Below are 23,726 nucleotides of genomic sequence, written 5' to 3' on the forward strand. Positions count from 1 at the left end.
TCTTACATATCATTACCCTGGAGGCATGTAAGAACCTATCAGTGCTACCTCTACTACTACTGCTGTATATCACATTTAAATTAGATATCATAACAAAAGTAACATTCCCAAATATGGATAATTTAATTCATTGTCATGGGTAACCAAAGACTATACCAGCAGTACTAGGGGCAAGATAAGAAAATCCCTGGATGGGGTACCTATCCAATGCAGGGCACACTCAAACACAACACAACACTTACATAGAACCAAATTGGAATGATAATTAACCTAACAAAATCATCTTTGGGGAAATAAGAGATATGCCTCAGTGCCTGGTGGAGACCTTGTGTAGATACAGGGAGGATGTGCAGACTCCACAAGGACAAAAATCATGTGTGGAACAAGCAAGGACACTAGATTTGTTAAGGTGGGAGCACTACCCACTATATCATTGTTTCACCTCCTCATTTCAATTTGTACAGTATAATCAGAGTCTAGGAGCTACTTTGCATGAGATACAGTATATATGTTCACACCTTATAATTTTTTAGAATCTGTACAGGAATGAATTACTGTTTACAGTAGACTGCATCACTGAAATTACTTTGTTGCATACACTTACAAACATATTGATTCTTTGAATAAAATTGCAGGCTGTGTGATAATTGTAGAGCTGGTGTAGAAGGTGGGGCAGAAAACACAGGAAAGGTATTGGCATGATTAAAATGTAGGGGAGAAATAAGGACAACATTTAATGACATTAAAAATGTATTAGGTATTTGACATAACATGATATTGTTATGTAAAAATGAAAACTGTGCTTTGTCATGTTACTGAAATATTAAAGCAGTAATCTGGGCATTAGACAACAAGTCTATTCATCTGCCCCTCTGAAACCTGCAAGTTGGATTAGAATGCTAAACTGGAATCTACAGATATCAAACAGAACAGATATATTATAAATGCAAAGTTGAACCTGAATCCATGAGGGTCATATCCTTGCAGGAAAAAAACATGGAAATATCAAAACGTTTATACAAGCCTGATTCATTGTACAGTTTTTTGTCTTAACAAGACTTAATACATCTTCACATTTGTTAGTATTGTTTATTGTTTTACTGTGAATTAAATGCTATAATTATAGGGCCACTAAAACAATCATTGTATATTATGTAACGTTTATGTACTATATACTAGCTTGAAAAATTATTTAGCTCCCCAAAATATTTCATTTCTTCAGATTCTACACTTACAACATAACAATTAATAATTTTTCAACTGATCTACAAAATAGTGTACATAACAAATGAAAAGCAACACACTGAGAAGTTTTCAACAATTATCTAAAAAGGAAAATCAAAATAGTAAAACTTGAAGAATAGTAATATACTTTCTGAATATAAGATGAACATTACTCATGTAGGGTGGCATGGTGGCGCAGTGGTAGCGCTGCTGCCTCGCAGTTAGGAGACCCGGGTTCACTTCCCAGGTCCTCCCTGCGTGGAGTTTGCATGTTCTCCCCGTGTCTGCGTGGGTTTCCTCCGGGCGCTCCGGTTTCCTCCCACAGTCCAAAGACATGCAGGTTAGGTGGATTGGTGATTCTAAATTGGCCCTGGTGTGTGGGTGTGTTTGTGTGTGTCCTGTGGTGGGTTGGCACCCTGCCCGGGATTGATTCCTGCCTTGTGCCCTGTGTTGGCTGGGATTGGCTCCAGCAGACCCCTGTGACCCTGTGTTCGGATTCAGCGGGTTGGAAAATGGATGGATGGAAAACTAAAATGGAGACAAAAACACTCAAAACAAGTTGGAAATATATTTATAGAGAACCACAGGGGAAGTGGAAGGGTACAAGACCCACTTAAAAGAATTGACATACCTCAGAGCTCAATGTATCATCCAGCAGTGGAAAAAAATATGAAACTACACCCACCCTGCCTAAGTTGACATTCCCTCTAAACATAGTTACTGAACAAGAATGGCAGTTGTCAGAAAGGCGACTGTGATGTCAGTTGTCACTCTGAGTTGCAGAAGTCTGTGACTGCAATTGGAGAGGATGTTCATGGCTCAGTAATCTTGAAGGCATTGCATAAAAAGGACCTTTAAGGGAAGAGTGACAACATACAATGCCTGGCAGGAAAAAAGCAAGATCTTACCCATAAAAAAAACAAAATGTCACTTGGAAGATGCAAAGTTGTGGCAGAAAGTCTTGTGGTCTAATGGCACTAAAGTGGAACATTTTGGCTTGAGCACTAAGCAGTATGTGTGACCTAAATCACCAATCCCACTGAATATTTGTGGTTGTGGCAGCATCATTTTTTGAGGATACCTTTCAGCGGCAGGGCCTAGCAATCTGGTCATGTAATGATATAAAGATGAATGCTGCACTATACAGACAGATTTAGAAGGAAAATCTGTTCCTTTTTGCCAGGAAGCCTAAATTGGAAAGGCCATTTATCTTTCAATGGTGACTGTGACCAAAGCAAAAAACCAGAGCAAAAATGGTATAGCTTAAAATGATGGAAATTGATGTGTGGCCCAGTCTTAACTTCATTTATGGCAAGACCTAAATATTACTATCCATAGCCACTCCCAAGTGTTGTGATTGTGTCTATAAGAAAGCTCAAAATAGCTGCAGCCTTCAAAAAAACACAAAACCAACCAGCACTTCACCCAGGTCTGGCTCCAAAGAGTAGGCCTTACCACTGACATCCTAGCCCCCATCTCAAAAGGTAGGGCTTAAAAATAGAGGAAAGGCTTTTAAATAGCAAAATACCAAAAATGTCTACAAAAGGAGGAGAGGAAAACTGTTAAAAACTTCTAGCCCAAGGACAAACATTCCTTTGATGTTTTTAAAGGTTTATTCAATCGATTCAAATGGATTAAGAACGTATTCAAGAAAAGTAAGGCAGGAACAAATAGGTTTTTGCTAAAAAGGCAAAACCTAAAAGTAAATAATTCCAATTAAACATAAGCCAGAAACAGTTCTTTTAAATAACAGTGGGGTCAAACATCAAAAAAGAATCACAAACCAAATGACAAGAATATACTGCAGGGCAGTTTCCCAGCTCCATCACTAGGTGGCCACACTCCTCTAAGGTTCAATATGTAGAAGACAGGGCAGAGAAGAAATGTTTAAATTGATAACAAAAGACTGAACTACAAAAATAATACATAGTGCAATATAAAATAGAAAAAACACAGTAAGAACATAACCAGAAAAAAAATTACTAACTAAAAATTCAAAATAATATCTTAAAGACAACAACAACAAAAAAATAAAATAAAAAGCACACTTGAGCCAGGGAAGGGACATTACAGAGCAGTTGCCGTCAGTTATTTTTCCTACAGAATAATTTCAGAACTATTAAACCATACACTCCTAGGCTTAAATTACTAATAACATAACATAATCATATCTAAGGATGCAAAATGATATCTTACATTTTAGTTCTAGACGGATGAAGTCTGCATTTCCCAAGTTTTCCAGAAACACTCCATAAGTAGCAGACGTTTTAAAATAAAATGAAATATCAGCACTTGTCTCTCCTTGGAAAGTAGAGAAGTGTAGATATGAAGATGGTGTGTTGAATGAAGCAGCATTCCAGTAATTACCTATTCCGAATAAAAAGGAAGTTAACTTCTGATGATACAGAATAATTCTACAGTAAATATTAAATAAGTAACAAGCCTGAACTGCACAAATTGTAGAAATATGGAAAAGTTATTTTCTGCTGTGTGGGATACAGATGAGCTGGCTCAGTGGTACATATTGAGTTTAAATGGCTGTTGTAACACTTGACACTGACTGTTTAGATCATAATTTTTCCAATCTACATTTAATACAGAATGGCACAGAAAAGGTAGATTGGTTTTAGTGTTAATATCATTATGAGTTTTATTAGAAGTAAAAGAATAACAATTGTTGTCTTACACTTGAAAGGTTATTTTATTATTAATACAGAATGACATTAAAGAATATTATTGACCCCTTTAAAGGCTGTGCTAAAAATGGTCTCCACTGCCAGTGATGCAAAGTTCTGTAAATAATGAAAATAGGCCTCAGCCAATTTATTGTGTTAACTAATTTCTTTCTTTAATCAATTTGTTTGGATATTTTTAACTACACTATTCATAGAAATTGGTAAGATTAGCCTTAGCAACACCAATGAACTCTGCCAATCCACACTTTTTGGCATCCAGTTTAGAAAATAATTTTCTTATCACAAAGTAGTAGACTCCCCTAAGGTATCTTGTTAAAATCTTTATGAAAGTCAAGGTAAATACCATAATACCATCTTCCTAAATTTTTGGGGTATTTGTAACATATGAACTTCCCGATTACACTACACTGAAAATCATAACAAACAGGTTACTTTTTCTACTTTTCTGTCTATTGTAATTGTATCCATCATATTGCATTTCATGCAAGCTAAGTGGACTGTAATTATCTGAATAAGTTATTAAACTATCTAGCAGGCACAGTACTGTCACCGAGTAAAGAACTTTTAATAATGGCATATCTTTGGCATTTTTATTTGACTGAAAGTATGGATGTTTTGTGTACAACTTCTTCTGGCAATGCGACTATAAATAACTGAGTAAATTAAGTCACATATGTTGAAGTCACACACTTGAATTTTTCACTTGCTTTATTCTGTATGAAATAATTTACACACAAATTGTAGAATGAGATTACCATTATGAAAGTGCAGTTATTGCTTCTCAGATGTGTCATAAAAGTAAAATAAATGATGATAAATTGAAAGACTTCTGCAAATTTCCTGACTGTCATATTATAGAAAAACTTCATATTTTCGGGAAATTAAACTTTATATAACTTTAATATGTCATGTAATTCAACATTACTGAAAGAATAGTGAAATCTTGAGTTGTGTCTACAGTTGTGACATTTTAAACATTAATGAGGTAACAATTAAAACTAATTCAGGTCACATGTAGGATGTGACAATGGTGGAACAGACATCAGAACCGGAGAGAAGTGTGGCTAAGTTGGAAAAAAAGACCTTTTTCTTATTTCTAAAGGCATGGTCATTATTATCAAAGAGAACTACAGTTGCTTTACTTTACATGTATTTCACATTTAATATTGTTTTGCATTCAGATCATTTTTTTAAATGTTTTTTTGATCCATGTTAAAATACAAGTTATTATTTATATTAAGACCAATAACGGCACATTGCACGATAACATGCAGTGACTTGACTTGACCATTCATAGTTTTCATGCTCTTTTTCTCTGTACATTTAGTATTCGTTTGCTCAGAGGTTGATGCGTTTGCTGCTTCCTGAGCAGCTCTTCTTTTCTCCACCCTAGCGTCCCGCTTCTTATCTTCTTTCATCGGCATCTTCTCGCGTTAAAACTGATTAAGTCAGTGTTTGTGTTGCAATTACTTAGTACATTTTCCTTAATTTTTCACTTAAGCTGGGACTTAAATCTTCAATCTGCCTCAAGAAAGATGTAAAATATGAAGAGGTAGGGGAAGTGATGGCGAAGGTGGTAGGGATGAAAACGGTGCCCGTATGCATGCTCCGCCCTACTGGCAGCTGCCGAGAGTTCATCTACAATAAAATAAAATAAAAATAAAAAGAGGAATAACCTTGGAGGTAATCATCACCACGAAAGCGGATAGTAGATGTTACATAGTATATGTGTATCAAACTTCAGGTCAATAGGTCAAACGGTTAGCAATCTACAGGTGATTTAAAATCCTGGACAGACAAATGGACAGCCACTGCAGTGTATTATATAAGAAGATATAAGATCTACAAATGTATTACAAATCTACAAATGTACTTGTATGGCTATAGTATTTTTATAAGTGAACAAAACTGTCAGAATATTCTTAGCTTCCCATATTCATATTTTCTAGTTAGCAACATTTACAGTACACTAAGAACCTGATTTTATAAGTTTATATATGTATGCATATACTTTGTTTTATCTTCGTACTGAGAGATAGACAATACTTATTTGTCCCCATGGGGAATTTAAAATTACTTGTTTTTATGTGTGCAGTAACAGGTTTTTGTGAATTGTTAGTTACTGGCAGCAATAAACAAAGTGAGAATCTTAGAATTAATCATCTGGCCCTGTGAATCAAACCAGAGCTCAAGAATTGAAGTGTTATTATTGACTATTGAATTCTGCTCTGCTCTGTACTTGTAATATTTCTATTGCACTATTATATTGTATTGTGGATTACTTGTGTTTTGTTCTGTGTATTGTATTGTATTTACCCCCTTTTTTGACACCCACTGCATGCCCAACCTACCTGGAAAGGGGTCTTTCTTTGAACTGCCTTTCCCAAGGTTTTTTCCTTTTTTTTCCCTACAAGGATTTTTTTTGGAGATTTTTTCCTTGTCTTCTGTGAGATATGGCCGGCAGTTTATCCCTGCCAATACCCCCAGGCCGCCAGATGAAGCCCTCCCTGCAACATGGAGGTGCCCCGAATTCCAGCAGGGCCTTATGGACTTTGGAGTTTTAATGCACAAGCCTGCTGGATACCATGGGGGCCGCCAGGGGCCGCTGCAGGGAGGCCCAGGGACTTCTATTTGCCTTATAGCCCGGAAGTACTTCCTAGTCAAGAGAATGGAAGAAATAAAGTACTTCCGGGCTGAAGAAAAAGAGGACTTTTCACCTGACCCAGAAGTGCTGGAGAATCTCATGGACTGGGGGATCAGAAGCACTTCCGGGTTAAGAAGTATAAAAGGACTGTGGGAGATCCCAGCAGTTGAGCCAAGTTGGGAGGAAGGGTGACTGAGCTGCTGGGAGGTGTGGAGGATTATTGATTATTGTGATTTATTATTGAGAATTGATTGTTTATTTAAGTATAGCGGAGTGGAGGTGCTTTGTGCACATTATTGTCCAAATAAAATAATTTCTTGGACTTTTATCTGGTGTCTGGCGTCTGATCTGAGGGATCAAGGGGATGACAGCGCCCCCTATCTGTCACACTTCATAGAGAGTCAAAAGGCATGACCTGTTAAAGCCCATTGCGGCACTTCTTGTGTGATTTTGGGCTATACAAAAATAAATTGCATTGTATTGTATTGTACTTTGACCTTAATTTTTAGATTGCATTCTAATAATATTACCAACACCACGTTCTTTCATCTAAGGAACATGGCCAGGGTGCGATTTCTTATAACATTAAAGATGCTAAAAAATTTATAAATGTGTTTGTATTTAGCCGACTTGATTACTGTAAAACTCTCCTATCAGGACTACCTAAAAAGGATATAAATAAATAAATCAGCTACAGCTTGTCCAGAATGCAGCAGAAAAAATATTAACCAAAAGGAATAAACATGAGCATATACAGTATCTCCAATACTAATATCTTTACATTGGCTGCCAGTCTCCTTTAAAATATACTTTAAAATACTTCTACTTGTATATAACAATCTTGCCCCTACCTACATCTCAGAATGTCTGCTTACTTATGCACCAAATTGCAATCTTAGATGTGCAAATTCTGTTTTGCTCATTATTGTTATATCTAAACATAAAGAAACAGGGGAGGAAGCACTCTGTTTAGCTCTTTGATGTCTTAATAAGTACCCAGCATTAATCCACTGCTTTCTTTTATGTTTTTTTGTCTCCCATCCTGTGTGGTGATGCTATGCGGCACCCACACCTGCTCAAAGCACTCTATTCTGGAGTCACTAGGGACACTGTAGGAAACAAGGAAACCTTGGAAACCTTTACTGATGACTGTATCAACTGTGTACAATGGAGGGTGGGTGACCAGCTGGCCTAGGTCATTCTGACTTTTCGTGATGCAGAAACTGATCGACTCAGACCTAACTATTTGTTTTGCTAAAGTCTGTCTTCTGACAGTGGCCCTCCAGAGGTTTATTTTTCTTCTATGGCCCATGGTAAGACTTTTTTGTTTTCCTTTCCTCCGTGTTAGCTGGTCAACTAATCACATCCCCAAATCAAAAAAAAAAAAAAAACGCTATGGACTGTTTTATTTGCTTTTTTTATCTTTTCATTAACTTTAATAACATCAAACTTTTTCTATCCAATGGGTTGCCGTGTACATATGCCTAGGTAAAATATACATATATATATTGTCTATTTATTGTTACATATATATTAAATAGAGCTGTTTCTTCTATTGTCAACCTCAACATATAAATATTTTAATTAGAAAACCTTTTTCTGATAAGAGTGAAGGTTTGTTTTGCACTTTAGTGGTTAAATGTTGCTTAACAATACTTGACTGAAGTGGAAAGCACCTTGAGTTGCATGTAAATTTATAATAAGGTGCTATATAAATAAAGTTATTATTATTATAACTATTTGTTGAGCATGCTTTGTGTTTTAATTAATTTTCCAATTTCAAACTCACAAAATCCAATACAAGGTCAAAGGAGACAAAACATATTCTAGAAACTACTGGGTGTAAAGAAAGATAAATATATATAGATGGAAAGACAGACAGAGTATGGACTTTATATATATAAAGAGAGAGAGATAAAACAGAGTAAGTTAGAGAGTAATTTTAGAGAGTAAAACAGAGTAATTTATAAAATAGTAATGACATACAGTGTTTGTAAGCTGGAGTGATATTTTTAAACATGAATTATTGTAAGACATAATATGACATGAACTAATAAAGAAGAATACAGAATTGATAGAAACAATCCTGACGTCTTAGGAAACATTGTAACAAATTACAACATATAAAACATGATATTATTCTTCCAGACAATAAAATAATCAGAATAAATATATAATATAGCATTAAATATTTAAAGAATGGATAAGCTTTTATAGACCTAGTAAGAAATGTAAAGTTTTGTATTATTTTCATAGACTGTGATAAGAATTCTATAAAATCAATATTCTAATAAGCTGCACAAACGTCAGTGCCCTTTTAATAATTTTAAATTTTATATTTACATAATTTTAATAGAATATATGTAGTTCTTCAAAATTTATATGAATTATTTGTAAATTGTGTTAACTTCTTGAGAAAACAGGTACACTGTACATTTAATCTGCATAAAATGAGATGATTTAAATGAACTCACGATCTCCTTGACAGCGCAAGGGTCCAACAGCCAACTTTGCTTCAGAGCCTGATCGACTTGTGTCTCCAATTACTAACTGACTTACTGGTAAATGTTCCTTGTATGATAAAAGCCCAGTGTCCTTCCTCCTGCAGGAAAATGAAACAAATAAATGGCTACAAAGGAAAGTAGACTTTTCCAGGAAATCAAGTGCTGGAACAGTAAGGCAGCACTAACAAAAACTGCACTGGACAATACATCATATGTTGTGATTTCAAAAAGGAAAATGTTAACCATCGCTCCATATCTCTCTATATATTTTTGCCTATATATTTTTAATTATCTGCACTGGAATTAATTGATGCTGACAGAGGGAACAAGGCAGAACACACAGTACACTCACACCAAAACCCAAACTCACTTGTTCTGTGCAAAATGTACAGATAACATGTAACTTGCATGCACATTTTGGGGTAATGAGGAAAATCAGAGTCCCTGGAGAAAAGCCACAGGGGAGAAAAGTGCAAGCCACACACAGACTGTGACAAGCCTAGGGAATCACACCTAGGTTCTGAGAGTGATAAGCACTAACCACTTCATCTAGTTCTTAAACATTTCTTGTATATTCAGGGGATAATTTTAGAATATGAATGACTAATTAATATAAAAATGGTATATAAAAATATACACATTGTCACACACGTGCGCATGGGAGGCAGCTAAAGGGCTTGAGTAAGGACAGTTCCGAGACATACCGGGATGTGGCAGAGTGCACTGACTCTTTTTCTTCCTTGCCTGCAGACCATTCACGGGAGATTCCACCTGGTCCTCTTGACGTCACTTCCGGGACTGAGCAAATGGAAGGAGACCTTGCCGGCTCCGGACCCTGTGATGTCACGTCCGGGCTAGCACCAATGACAGAAGACCTACGTGAGCCCGACCCCTTTGACTTCACTTCCTGTCTTCCCCTTTAAAAGCCTCCACCTTTTCCCTATTCCCTCAGTTCTGTATTGGACTCAGTTTTGTGCACATCAGTGCTATCAACTTAAAAACGATTTGCAGCCAGGATACCATATTATACGGGTGGCTGCCCCAAACCTTGCTATGTCTTATTGTGAGTTTTGTGACACTGGCGTAGTCAGCAGGATAGAGAAGTCCAGGAGAAGGGGACAGGATCTACAATATACCCAGGTGGGAGCGTACCGGGGCCGAGTTTTCAGGCGGGGAGGGTGTTGGAAAATGACCTTCTCTATCGGGTAGCAGTGCATGACGGGCAGGAGAGAAGGCTATTGCTAATCCTGCAGACCTTCTGTGAGTTGGCACACGCCCACCTCCTAGGTAGCCATTTGGGCACCGAGAAAACCCTGGAGCAGATCAAGCTCCGCTTCTACTGGCCGGGAATCAATGAGGAGGTTCGTCGTTTTTGCACTTCTTGCCCGGAGTGTCAATTGTGACATATTCCTAGGAGGGACCGTGGTCCTATCGTTCCTATTCCCCTGATTGATGTTCCCTTCCACAGAATTGGGGTTGATTTAGTTGGACCCCTAGAGCCCTCAGCCCGAGGACACAAGTACATTTTAGTCCTCGTGGATTACGCTACCAAATACCCCAAAGCTGTTCCGTTGCGCTCAGCCACTTCCAAAGCCATCACACGGGAATTACTAGGGGTCTTTTCGCGTGTGGGTATCCGCAAAGAAGTCTTGACAGACCAGGGGATGCCCTTTACCTCGGAGACATTTACATTTACATTTACATTATTTAGCAGCCGCTCTTATCCAGAGCGACTTACAACAGTGCTTAGTAGTCTACGACTGTTCTTCAGTCTTTAAGGCTAGGATTAAATCTACTGTCATTAAACAAGTTACCGCTGACCAAGACATTCAAGGAGACTGCCAAGTTACTGAAAATAAAGCATTTAAAGACCGCGGTATATCACCCTCAAACCGATGGTTTGGTGGAGAGGTTCAATCAAACTCTCAAACAAATGCTGCGTAAGGTGGTCAGCGACAATGGAAGGAACTGGGATCAGCTCCTCCCCCTCGTCCTTTTTGCCTATCGGGAAGTCCTTCAAGCCTCCACGGGGTTCTCCCCTTTTGAATTACTGTATGGGCGACAACCCTGGGGCATATTATACATATTAAAAGAAGGATGGGAAGAAGAGGCTCTTCCCTCTACAAATATATTAGAATATATCGCGCAGTTACGTGATAGATTTGGTAAGATTCGGCTCCTCCTTAAAAAGCACATGGAAGAGGCTCAAGCAGCACAGGTCCATTATTACGACCGTGGCACGTCTCTCCGGGAGTTCCACCTGGGAGATTGGGTCATGGTCCTAGTACCTACCTCCCACTCTAAATTACTTGCCCATTGGCAAGGTCCCTACGAAGTTAAGAAGAGGAAAGGACTCGTCGACTATTTGGTGAGTCAACCCAATCGTCGGCCGAGGGAGCGGGTTTATCATATAAACCTGCTGAAACCGTGGAAGGACAGGGATCCCGATCCCTCCTCCGGTCAGCCCCGCTCACTCTTTGCTCACACGGCTAGCCTTAACTTTGGTGCGGATTTAAGTCCCAGACAATGACGGGAGCTCGAAGCAGTTATCCTGTCTATCCTGGAGGTAGTGAGTGAAAGCCCCGGACCTCTCTGGTTGGGCACGACATTGTGATAGAACCCAGGGTTATAGTCCGAGAACGTCCGTATCGGCTTCCCGAGGCAAAAAGGGCTGAAGTGGAGCTTGAGATCAAACACATGCTGGAACTAGTTGTAATCGAGGAAAGTCATAGTTCCTGGTCCAGCCCCATTGTGTTAGTCGCTAAGCCTGACGGGAGTTGGAGGTTTTGCAATGACTTCCGTCGGCTTAATCAAGTCTCCCAATTTGATGCTTATCCAATGCCGTGAGTGGACGACCTCCTCGAGAGGCTTGGGCAGGCTCAGTATTTGACCACACTGGACATGACAAAGGGGTACTTGCAGGTTCCTTTAACGGACTCCGCAAAAAGGTTAAGACTGCGTTTAGCACCCCTAGCGGACACTGGCAGTATCATGTCCTTCCATTTGGGTTACACAGGGCTCCAGCTACCTTCCAGCGTCTGGTGGACAAAGTGCTTAGGCCTCATGACTTGTACAGTGCTGCCTATTTGGATGACGTGGTCATCTATTCCAGCACATGGAAGGAACATCTACAGCAGGTAAAAGCAGTATTGCAGACACTTGGTGAGGCCGGGCTTCAGATCAATCCCAAGAAATGTTTCTTTGGATTGAGCGAAGACAAGTATTTAGGCTACCTGGTGGGTTGGGGTACTGTGAAACCACAGTGGTCCAAAGTAGATGCCATTTTGAAACGGCCCCGTCCGCGAACCAAGAGGCAGGTCCAAGCCTTTCTTGGGTTAGCAGGATACTACCGTCGGTTTGTGCCCCGGTTCTCAGAGAGAGTGGCGCCCTTGACTGATTTGACAAAGAAGAGGGCCCCAAACATTGTGGTGTGGACTGAAAAGACAGGCGCTGCATTTAGTGACTTGAAGCAGGCCCTTACGTCCACACCTATTTTGAAAGCTCCTAACTTTTCCTTACCTTTCATCCTCCAGACGGATGCTTCGGACACAGGCCTGGGGCAGTGCTGAGCCAAAACGTCAATGGTGCGGATCACCCCATTATGTTCCTGAGCCGGAAACTATTGGACCGGGAGACCAGGTATGTGATGGTGGAGAGAGAGGCTTTGGCGGTTAAATGGGCGATTACTCAGCTGAGGTACTACCTGCCGGGCCGGGAATTCACCCTTGTCATGGACCATGCTCCTCTACAGTGGATGGCCCTGCACAAGGAAACGAATCCACGGGTCACCAGGTGGTTTCTTGACCTCCAGCCGTACAAGTTTTCGCTTGTTCATCGTCGAGGCACTCTTCACACCAACGCTGATGCCCTCTCTCGGGTTCACGATCTCTGTCAGGGTCGCCTGACCCGATGGGTCTGGGCTGAGGTGGGGGCCTTGTCACACACGTGCACATGGGAGGTAGCTAAAGGGCTTGAGTAAGGACAGTTCTGAGACATACACATACATTTACATGGTTTGTTTATGTATCAACTAAATAATATTTTTCTTAACATTAATAGCGACAATCGTTAATCTTACAGCATTCTTTCAGACTGTTAAATGGGTATTAAATGCTATCTTCCAGATATAATCTTAGTATCTCACCATTGCTTGTTGTCTGCATCACAGTTGCAGGAAAACCTTGGATCTGTGCAGTTTCGTTCAATACCACATGCACATTTCTGAATGCCTGGTGCCGAGCCTCCCCAGTAATACTGCTTCTCATTGCCTTTTCCCACCCACCATGTATAAGGTGTACCATCTGCAAGAAAAATAATTTCACATGTTCAAAACCTACAAATACAAACTAATGAATTCACTTTGTGATCAACAATAAAACTAGTATTATAAATTAAGAAATTCAGCTAGAACCTCTGCATATTCACTGATATTCCAATCTGGATGAAGGAATATTATCTCCAGTTCAACCTGTCAAAGACAAACCTTCTTATTATTCCAGCTTGCCATTTTCTTCAGCACTCCATCTCTGTTCAGCTTGGTTCATTATGACTAACAACTGCCAAGTCTGTATACAAGCTTGAGGTGGTGACTGATGACCAGCTGTCCTTCAAGGATCATGTTGCTACAATCTCTGAGTCTTGCAGATTCATTCTGTACAATATCCACAAGGTCAGACCATATCTGACAGAATATGCAGTACAACACTTCATCAAGGTTCTGGTCTTGTCATGCATGGACTACTGCAACTCTCTGCTGGCATGAGCACTAGCATGTGTCAACAAGCCACTGCTGACGATTAAAAATGCAGCAGCACGTCTGGTGTTCAACCAGCTGTGGTGGGCGTATATCAGTCCTCTCTTCAGATCACTACAATAGTTTCCTGTAGCAGCACATATTAAGTTCAAATGCTTGATATCTGCCTATAGAGTAGTTAATGGTTGTGCATTTATATGTCCAGATACATTTGTGAGGTCCTATGTTCCTTTTCGACCGATCAGGTTTGCCATTGAATAGCATCTAGTAATTCCACCTCTGCATGGTATCAAATCTCAGTCCTTGCTCTTTTCATCTGTGGCTCCTAGTTGGCGGAATTAGCTCCCAAACTCCATTCGAAACTGTGACTCCCTCAATGTGTTTAAGAAGTCTTTAAAGATTCTGTTGTTTGGTGAAATTTGGTCTAAGTGACAGCGTTTAGGTTTTGTAAATCTGGGCAGTGTAACTAGCTTTTACAGGTCAAATCCTGTTATACTGAATACAGAAGTAACTAAATTTTCAGAATAATGAATACTTTTTGTTGGCCCGGACAAACATTCATAAATCATCATGTTTAATAGATTTCGTTTTAATGAAATATAAACTTCAGTATAAAACATGTTTTTTTCAACCAAAAATGTCCACTGAAGATAATAATGTGATACAAACAATACTTCATGCCGCACCCATAATTCAACTGACTCTTGGGAACCTTGTAACAGGCTGTCTTTTTCTTGTTAGACCAAAATAAATTGACAGTCTGCTAAGAAATTTATGGTCTCGGACAGTCTCAGCAAGGCTTGGCGAGAGTGTAGGCGTGACATCATACAGGGTAGCTGAGTTCTGAGTCAGTGATCTACCAAGCATCCACGTGGGTAGTTGTATCATGTATGATACTGACTGTTTGAATTTCATAGTGTTTCTCAAAGTTTTCTTTGCGATGAACAAAAAAAGTGAGAAATGACATCAGTTTACATTGAAAAAAAGATATATGAAACATCTCAGTTTCATTCTGTATTCATACCTGTATTTCTATTTAAAAAAAAGTTAAATCTAACATCTCATTTTCAAATAAAATGTTTTTTGCAGTTTAAGAAGTGCTGTTTTTTATTACGGGTATTGTCAAGCCTGGGTCACAGACTTGCACGAGAGACCGGAAGGTGAGTGCAGGTTTTCAAGGAAAGTACAGGTACATTATTACTGTATAGAGAAGGCAGGTACAGTCTCAAGACTTCATTCAAAATAGGGGCTGTTACTTCAGTACTCAAGAACACGAGAAAGGAACTGTGACATGTGGGCAATTGTCCTGCTTTAGCTCCAATCCTCAGATTAGAAGATCACCACTTCCAGCTCGGAATCACCACTGTGGCAAACAAGGAGAGTATGATACAGGAGAAAGTAGGGTGAAATGACACCTTTATTGGCTAACTAAATAGATTACAAATGCAAGGTTTCGAGGCAGCTGAAGGGGTCTTAGCTGCCCCGAAAGCTTGCAGTTGTAATCTATTTAGTTAACCAATAAAAGGTGTCATTACACCCTAATTTCTCCTGTATCAGTCTATGGTTAATACGGTACAAAACTCTACTGCAGGACAGTATGAGGAAGATTAGGTCAAAGCCTGATGTTAAATGTTCTAAACATTGTGCGACAAGCACTTTACTCAGTATGCCTGATCCTGCAGAGGACAACCAATTGCTTTGCCCTGGATTTACTGTGTACCATAAGCAGCAGAGCAGCTATGGAGCTGTTCTTGTACCGCTGCTATTGGAGATGTATATGCATTTTCCCCATATCCGTTATAACGAAATTTCTGTTATAATGAAATATTTTTATGGTCCATTGATTTTTGTTACAATTGGATTCCACCTGTATTTTGGTTTAAGCTCTTCACTTTTGGTAATCGTGGAAACACACAGGATTTTCTACTACAGATGAAACTGGTACGCCACAAAAGCAAAAAAAAAAGGACCAAAAGATGAAACTTAGTCTAAGGATTAGGTAGGGTAAAAACCAGGAATAAAATGATTGAGTGACAAAGCCCATTTCTCAAACCAAAATCAAAATATACAAGAACCTGACCAAGAATTTACTACAACCAGAAAAACCACAAAGAAGCACTAGCAAAAAGATTTAGATTATATCAACAAATTTGGACATGTTATGGTGGTTTAAATATCATTTGTCTCAAAAATGTCACATAGCATGATTTCAGGGACACTTCCCAAAATGGTGGTGCCAAATAAAAGTCAAAATGACCTTCAAAACCAAAATAAAAAGAAAATTAAGGTTAAATGGAGTGATACAAGATTGCATACCTTTGTGAAGAATAAACAAGTCTCCATGAAAAATGTACAAAGCCCTAGAAAAACTTCATAAGCTGCAACATCATGCCAACAGTAAGCACATGATTTCATATTAATTGTCTTAAATATAAATATGAAAGCATTACTACCAGACTGGACTTTCTCATTGTGAATCCTTAAAATGAGCAAAATAATATTATGGGGTAATTTGCTTATACATGTATCTTTTATTTTCAGAGAGAAAACAATGAAAGGGGAAACCAATACGATAAGGACAAAACAGAGGACACTGATCCTCTTCTTTAGGCAGAATCTCCTATAGTACTAATAGCATGAGAACAGGGCAAGGACTGCACGTGGAAAAATAAATGTGCCCTTTTGTTTACTTGCAAATGCAGTAATGCAACATTCCACATTATTGTGCTCTCTGAGTTAGTGTGGTGAAGAAAAGATATAAAGTAAGAAGAAAATATATAAAATAATAATCATTGAATAAACATAAAGACCACACCTTAATTTTCTTTTACTGTTATGTCCATGGCAACTGGCAGACACTTGTTTATGCCCAAAAATGTTTTCTTTAATCTCTTCATTTTGATAGCTTGTTCATAACAAATATGAAAGCCAATTCACTAATTTATTTCTGTCTGATACCATATTCCCATCTCTGCCAAATAAAATGTGCTTCCTATAGCCATAGCTAAATCCTCTAAAATCCTCACTGCAGGGTTTTTTTTGCCCTTCAATGTCTTAAGGAGTTACTTCAACATCTACATTACTAATCCACAGTTTTAATTTATGCACAGAGGCACCGACACGCATGCGCAGTGCGCCGCGACGCCCCAGAATCAAACGCAGCGGCTTCCCAGAAGTCAGTAGGTGGCGCCCAAACACCACAACCCACAGTCAAATGCAGCAGCCTCCCAGAGTCAGTAGTATGTATGTGCCAGCAGTCTGTGTGGCATGTTTGGGATACAAACAATAAACGGAGGCACCTGCCACGCGCTTCACAAACACCACAAGCAAAGAAGTCATGGCTCCAAAACGAAACACCTCAAGTAACGGAAATACAAAAACGAGCCCATATGGATAAACAAAATGAACAAAGGCGCCTACAACACGCTTCTGAACCAGTGAACGCAAAGGAGTCACGGCTCCAACAACACAGAGCTCAAAGGCACCTACAACGCGTTTCTGAAACACTACATGCAAGAGAGGCACAGATCCAACACGAATAATCCACTGTGCCACCACTCAGTGTGTATAGGTTGGAGTATGCTTCCTAACAGTAAACAACTTCTACCTAACAACACAGCCACAGAACAACAAAGACGAGACACAACACCACCTGTAAACTAGACTTAATGAACGAAGGTGCCCACACAAAGAAACCGCTTTAGTTCAAATGGGGTTATTCAATTAAATGGAAACTTTAACATGCCTATGACCTGTGAACTAAACCTGAGGTTGTACAGCCGCCCGGGCAATGAACATGCACGCCCACAATACGCTTTTGACACAGCACAGGCAAAGGAGGCACATATCCAAATGGAGGGAGCTCAACGATTAGTGATACAAACACGAGCCCGTATGGCTACAACCTGTACACGAGCCTGTATGGATACATGTTATTGAATTAAATGGAAACTTTACCATGCCTACGACCTGTGAACTAAACCTGAGGTGAAGCGTGCACGCCAGGTTGTACAGTCGCCCGGACGTGACCGCCCACACCACCGCATATACCCTCCATGATATTTCATCACGCAGAAACTGATTGCCATTCTTGGATTTCCAATTCGCTGGTGAATCACGGGCTTACTTGTGTTTGTCAGAAAACAAAGAAAACATTTATTCAGTTTATATTGAGATGTCAGAGTAACTTTCAAATAAATGTGAATCTGCTTGGAAAAAAATGTTCTGAATCACCTCATTAAAAGATTAAGTCATTTGTTATTTTTAGTATTCAGTTCAGTGACAGTGCCATATGGTTCAATGAAAGCTTCATGAAGCAATATATTGGACATGGATTGAACAGGGTGCCTGGATTTGAAAAAATAATAAAGGAAACTTAAGAACAATATCATCATCTTCATTGTCATTATGGATATAAAACATGGGTTTTATACAGGTTTAGGTTACAAAGCAACTTCACTTTAAGCTGTGGGACTTCCAACATAAATTTTGATTTGTTTAGGAAACTTTGGAAAACAATTTACCTAATTAGAAAACTGTGGATCAATTTTGACTACATCTCAAAATCACCAGTTCTATAGTTATAAAATCAAATACATGACTGAACTTGTTTATATTGTATTTATTTATTAAGGTGCCACTTTTCTTAAAAGCAGCATGAAGACTGCATTGGTAAATCACTTTAATAATTGTACACAGGAACAGTGGAAAGTTAAGTGACTTTCTCTGGGTCACACTTCCAGTCAGACTTGGTGTTTAAATCTGTGGCTTCACAGTTTACATTATCAGAATGTAGGCCATTAGGCTGTACTAGACTAGTTTGTAGAACTAAAATTATAACCACAGCAAGGATAATGTTCTTCGAAATTTTAAAGTGTGTTTAACACCATTCTGCCTCATAGATTGGGGAAAAACCTCAAGGCTTTGAATCCTGAAGGCTTCACAATCTCCTGCAACACTTCATCTTATGGTACTGGCACAACAACCTGCATCTCAGCATCAGTAAGACAAAAAAGATGGTGGTGGGCTCCCAGCATACCAAGAGGCCTCTAAATCCAGTCACCATTCAAGGGGAGGACGTGAAAGTGGTGCACAGCTACAAGTACTTGGGGTTAACATAAACAACAAACTGGATTGGTCCAACAACACAGTGGTGCTGCATAAGAAGGACCAGAGCAGACTGCATTTACTAAGGATACTTCGGTCTTTTGATGTACGCAGCAAGCTGCTGGAAAAGTTCTATCAATCCATAGTAGCTAGTGTGTTGTTCTATGCTGCAGCCTCCTGGGGAAGCAACTTGAGCTCAAAAGATGCACAATGCCTGAACAAACTTATCAAGAAATGCTGCTCTATCACAGGGTGAACCCTGGACACAATGGAAATTGTTGTGGAAAAGTAGATGGTGGCAAAATTAGGGCGGAGTGGTGGCTCTGAATCTGGTATCCTGAAGGTTGCTGGTTCGAATCCCCATCACTGCTAAAAGAGATGCTACTCTGCTGGGCCCTTGAGTAAGGCCCTTAACCTTCAATTGCTCCAGGGGCGCTGTACAATGGCTGAACCTGAGCTCTGACCCCAAGGGTTATGCGAAAAACCAGATAATTTCCTTCGGGATTAATAAAGTATAATAAATAAAAAAAATTGCATGCCATCATGAAAAATCCCCTCCATCCCCTCTAGGAGGTGCTCGTTTGGAGCACGTTTAGCTACAGGATCATTTCACCACGGTGTACTAAGAAGCACTTCTGGGGTCTATTCTGACCACTGCTATCAGGCAATTCAATGCTTTCTTCTGATGAAGTTGTTATTTTTTAAATATCTGCACAATATTTATTTATTTATTGATCAATTGATTGGCTGTAATATCTGTCCTGTGAGTCTGTATCCTTGTTTTTTATGTTTCTGCTGCTTTATGTATCTGAATTTCCTCATGGGATTAATAAAGTTTATCTAATATAACCTAAGCTAGTCTAATATAGTAAAAGATGTTGCAAAAGAGAACATTCAAATTTCATTGATGAGATAAATTAACTAGGAATAATTCATGAGCTACATTCAATGTGAAGTTACAGAGTGACAAACTACTTTGAAGTACACAGAATGTAAAGTAATAAGAAGTAAAAATCCAAAATAATAGTATAAAAGAAGGCAAACAAGAATAACTCAATGAGAACCTCCAACTATTCGGAGATAATACAGTAAGTGTTTGCTGGGGATTGTAATGCTATTTAAGTATTCAGTGGTAAAATTAGAATGAAATTTAAATTTGATAAGTTTGCCATTACAAAAGTGACAAGATGAATTTTGAGCAGACATGGGAAAGGTTGGATGGTGTGGTTGCTGCTTCACAGCTCCAGAGTCCAGGGTTCAAATTCTATGGTTAGGTGGTTTCTGTAGGGAATCTGATCATTCTCCCATGTCTTATGGGTTTTTCTCCCACATTCCAAAGAGGTGTGTGCTTGTTTAATTGTCAAATTAACCTGTGTGTGATAAATGGGGCTCTCTGCCTAGCATTGGTTACCATCTTGTGCCTGTGAGAGGGGTATTGGCACTTCAAACCTGAACTGGATAAATGCAATCGAAAATTATCGTGGTAAAAAAGTAAAACTGGCAAGAACTTTCAGATGTGGAGAAGGTCATGGAGCAATGAAATCCATCCAAGGCTTTATTACACACAACACAGGACAAGCTAATCTCCAAAATTAGAGGTGCTAGGAAATTTAAGAGAACTCCTCAAAGGTTTAGTAACAATTGAAGAAGAAATTGCAAAAGAGGGTGAACTAATAGCTTATGAGCATAAGAGAGCAATGATTAAAAGTTTCTTAGAGATGCCAAAAGCTAGCTCATGAAGAGTATCATAGAATTGACAAATCGGTTACAGTGTGTCTTTCTTTCAATATTAGCACTAATCAAACAGTCAGTGGGAAGGTGAACTATATTACGACCTGCAAGAGGTAACCGAATATGCAGAAAAAGAACAAGCATATGCTCTTAACTCTATATTTTCACATATGAGGAAATCAAAAAATTCCCAGCAGCTATAGGACATATTAAAGTAAAATTAAATGATTTGTAGTTTGCAGAAACAGAATTACTGGTACATTGAAAAATGGCTGAAATCAAACAAAATGCTAGGACCAGATTTGGATAATTTGGAGACCAAGTCAACACCTTGAACATTTGTCATGCTCCTCAAACTATTCTTAAACAATTTTTGCCATGTGGCAGAATGCAATATCCTACTGAAAAAGGCCACTGCCATCAAGGAATACAGTTGTCATCAAGGGGTATATGTGTCACAGTAACATCCATATGACTACCATAACCCACGGTTTGCAAGCAGAACATGCCCAGAGAAATACTTTGCCTTTGCCAGCTTGCCTTCTTCCTGTAGTGTAACCTGCTGCCATTTCTTTCCAAGGTAAACAATATACACGCTTCTAGCCTTCCACATGATTTAAAAGTAAATACAACTCGTCAGACAAAGCTATTTTCTTCCATTAATCTATGGTCCAGTTTTGACTCTCAAGTGCCCATTATAGGTACTTTTGATGGTGGACTGGGTATAGCATGGGAACTCCAATTGGTCTGCAGCTACATAGCCCCATACGCAGCAAGATAGATAGATAGATAGATAGATAGATAGATAGATAGATAGATAGATAGATAGATAGATAGATAGATAGATAGATAGATAGATAGATAGATAGATAGATAGATAGATAGATAGATAGATAGATAGATGCAATGTACTGTAAGTTCTGACACCTTTCTGTCATGAATACCATTATGTTTTCCAGCAATATGTGCTACAGTAACTCACAGTAATAGGATTAGACCAGATGGGCTAGCCTTTGTTTCCCACACATATCAATGAACATTGGGAGCCCATGAGCCTGTTGTCAGTTCACAGATTGTCCTTTATTGCACCACTTTTGGTAGGTACTAACCACAGCATACCAGGGACACCCCCAAAAGAATTGCCATTATGGAGATGCTCTGACCCAGTTGTTATACTATCACAATTTGTCCTTTGTCAAAGTCATTCACATTCTTACACTTGCCTGTTTTTCTTGCTTTTAACACATTTCCTTCAAGAACTGACTGTCCATTTTCTGCTTACTATATTGTAACACTTTACAGCTACCTTTATAATGAGATAATCAACATTATTCACCTCATCTGTCAGTGTTTTTAATGTTGGGACTGAATTAGTGTATAGTGTTTCGCTATGAAAGCAAGTGTGAGTGTGACCTGTGTCAGTATGGTTCCATCTTTGAGTTAATTATTTCCAAGATAATCTTTGGCATCCAGTGACTTTATAATAGAAGGGATGGATTTTTAAAATGTATCAAAGGAGATATGAAGCTTTATGAAGTAATTTGACAAGTAAATAAGTTTAAAAGTAGACACCTGCAATCAAATCTAATCGAGGGACCTCTACAATATATCATATAATATTAAGCTTTATACAGTGACTTCCAGGGAAATAAAGAAATCAGTAATATTGAATACTAGGGGGCTTCGCCCCCTGCTCGTTTTGCTCGCCAACCCCTGTGTTTGGTTTTCCAGATACACACTTTTAAGATTTTTATTTCTTTGAATTGTTGCTATTTCATTAGTTTCACTTTTATTTCAGAACTTCTGTAAAAACAATATTTGTAATCTTGCGAGTCCCAATATGCTGAATCTTTTTAATGAGGTCAGGATAGGTTTCTCTGTTTGGAATTTCAGCACAGACGAAAATGATCTACATCATCAGCAGTTAATATTTTTTTTTTACAAAGTAAAAAAGTAAGTAGAGTTCTGCATTTGACTCCTGTCTGTAAAGTCATGCTATTTTCCTCTCACAGTTCCAAAAGTACATGGGGTTACCAAGGTGATACCCCAGCTTTTGTCTAGGTTTTTGTACAAGGGCTAGACAGAACGTTTTTGACTCCTGGGGTAAATGTAGCTTTTTAAATAAGCAGACAGATAAATATATATACATGAACAAAGTAACCAATAAATACATGTGCGGTAAACTCTGTTTTTGAAATTCTCAAGATTCTTTATTTGTCACATGCATAGTTATACAGGAAAACACGCAGTGAAATGCATCCTGATCCGCTTATCAAAAACTGTGCAAAGTTAGAAGAATATCAGTTAAATTGACAAAAAGTCATAGATTGAAAGATAACAGTATAGTAGAACATAATAAATAAGTAAAATTATGTGAATAAGGTAGAATTAAGTGTTAAGGTGCAATAGTGTAGTAATTATTGTGCAAAACCAAAGTTAGACTGGTGCATATTTAAATTAGGCAGTTTGTTTGCGCTACTGAGATCTTTACTTTCTTTTTTTATATTTTCTTATTTTCCTACTTGCATATCCTTTAACTTTCTCCACATGTGTATAGCGCCGTTTTTTTTTGAGTCTTTCTAATTTCACTAGTTTCATAGTCTCTAACCTGCTCTGCATGTGTTTAGCGTCAACGTTTGTAAACGTCATTATGAAGTTCCACTTTGTCATTTTACTCATTGCCTTTTAATTCTGAGCCGTACAGTACAATACATAGAACATAATAAATCCTCAATACAGTATAAAAATAAAAATTCTATAAGTACGGAGTAGAATTTCACATTAGATGATATCACATAATATGATTTGGGTTTATTTTAAGTCCTGGAGACCTCATTCATCAAGCTGCCTCCCCCATTTTGCCATTCCACATCTGAAATAGCGCTAATCCGATGAAAGGACCCCTCATTCCCACGTCCCCATTCATCAGGGATGACTTTACCTTAGGCAGGCAATCTACAAATTAAAGAGATTGTTATTTTCTTGTGAATTGCTACATATGCATTATTTTCACTTTTACTTTAAAAACTTTTGCAAAAACAATACTTGTTTCTTTATTTCCTGCCTCG

General features: G+C 38.6%; 1 protein-coding gene across 1 annotated transcript in view; it reads right to left on the minus strand.

Moving 5' to 3' along the window:
• The window catches only part of cntnap2a (contactin associated protein 2a), a 1,161,044-nt gene that overhangs the window by 125,050 nt on the left and 1,012,268 nt on the right, over positions 1-23,726 (minus strand). The window contains exons 14-16 of the mRNA XM_028803276.2: positions 13,213-13,369; positions 9,039-9,166; positions 3,421-3,591 (exon numbers count right to left, since the gene is read on the minus strand). Of these exons, the coding sequence (XP_028659109.1) occupies positions 3,421-3,591; positions 9,039-9,166; positions 13,213-13,369 (456 nt within the window). The remainder of the gene's footprint in view (positions 1-3,420; positions 3,592-9,038; positions 9,167-13,212; positions 13,370-23,726) is intronic.

The sequence above is a fragment of the Erpetoichthys calabaricus genome, chromosome 6 (genome assembly GCF_900747795.2).
Source record: "Erpetoichthys calabaricus chromosome 6, fErpCal1.3, whole genome shotgun sequence".
Taxonomy (NCBI): domain Eukaryota; kingdom Metazoa; phylum Chordata; class Cladistia; order Polypteriformes; family Polypteridae; genus Erpetoichthys; species Erpetoichthys calabaricus.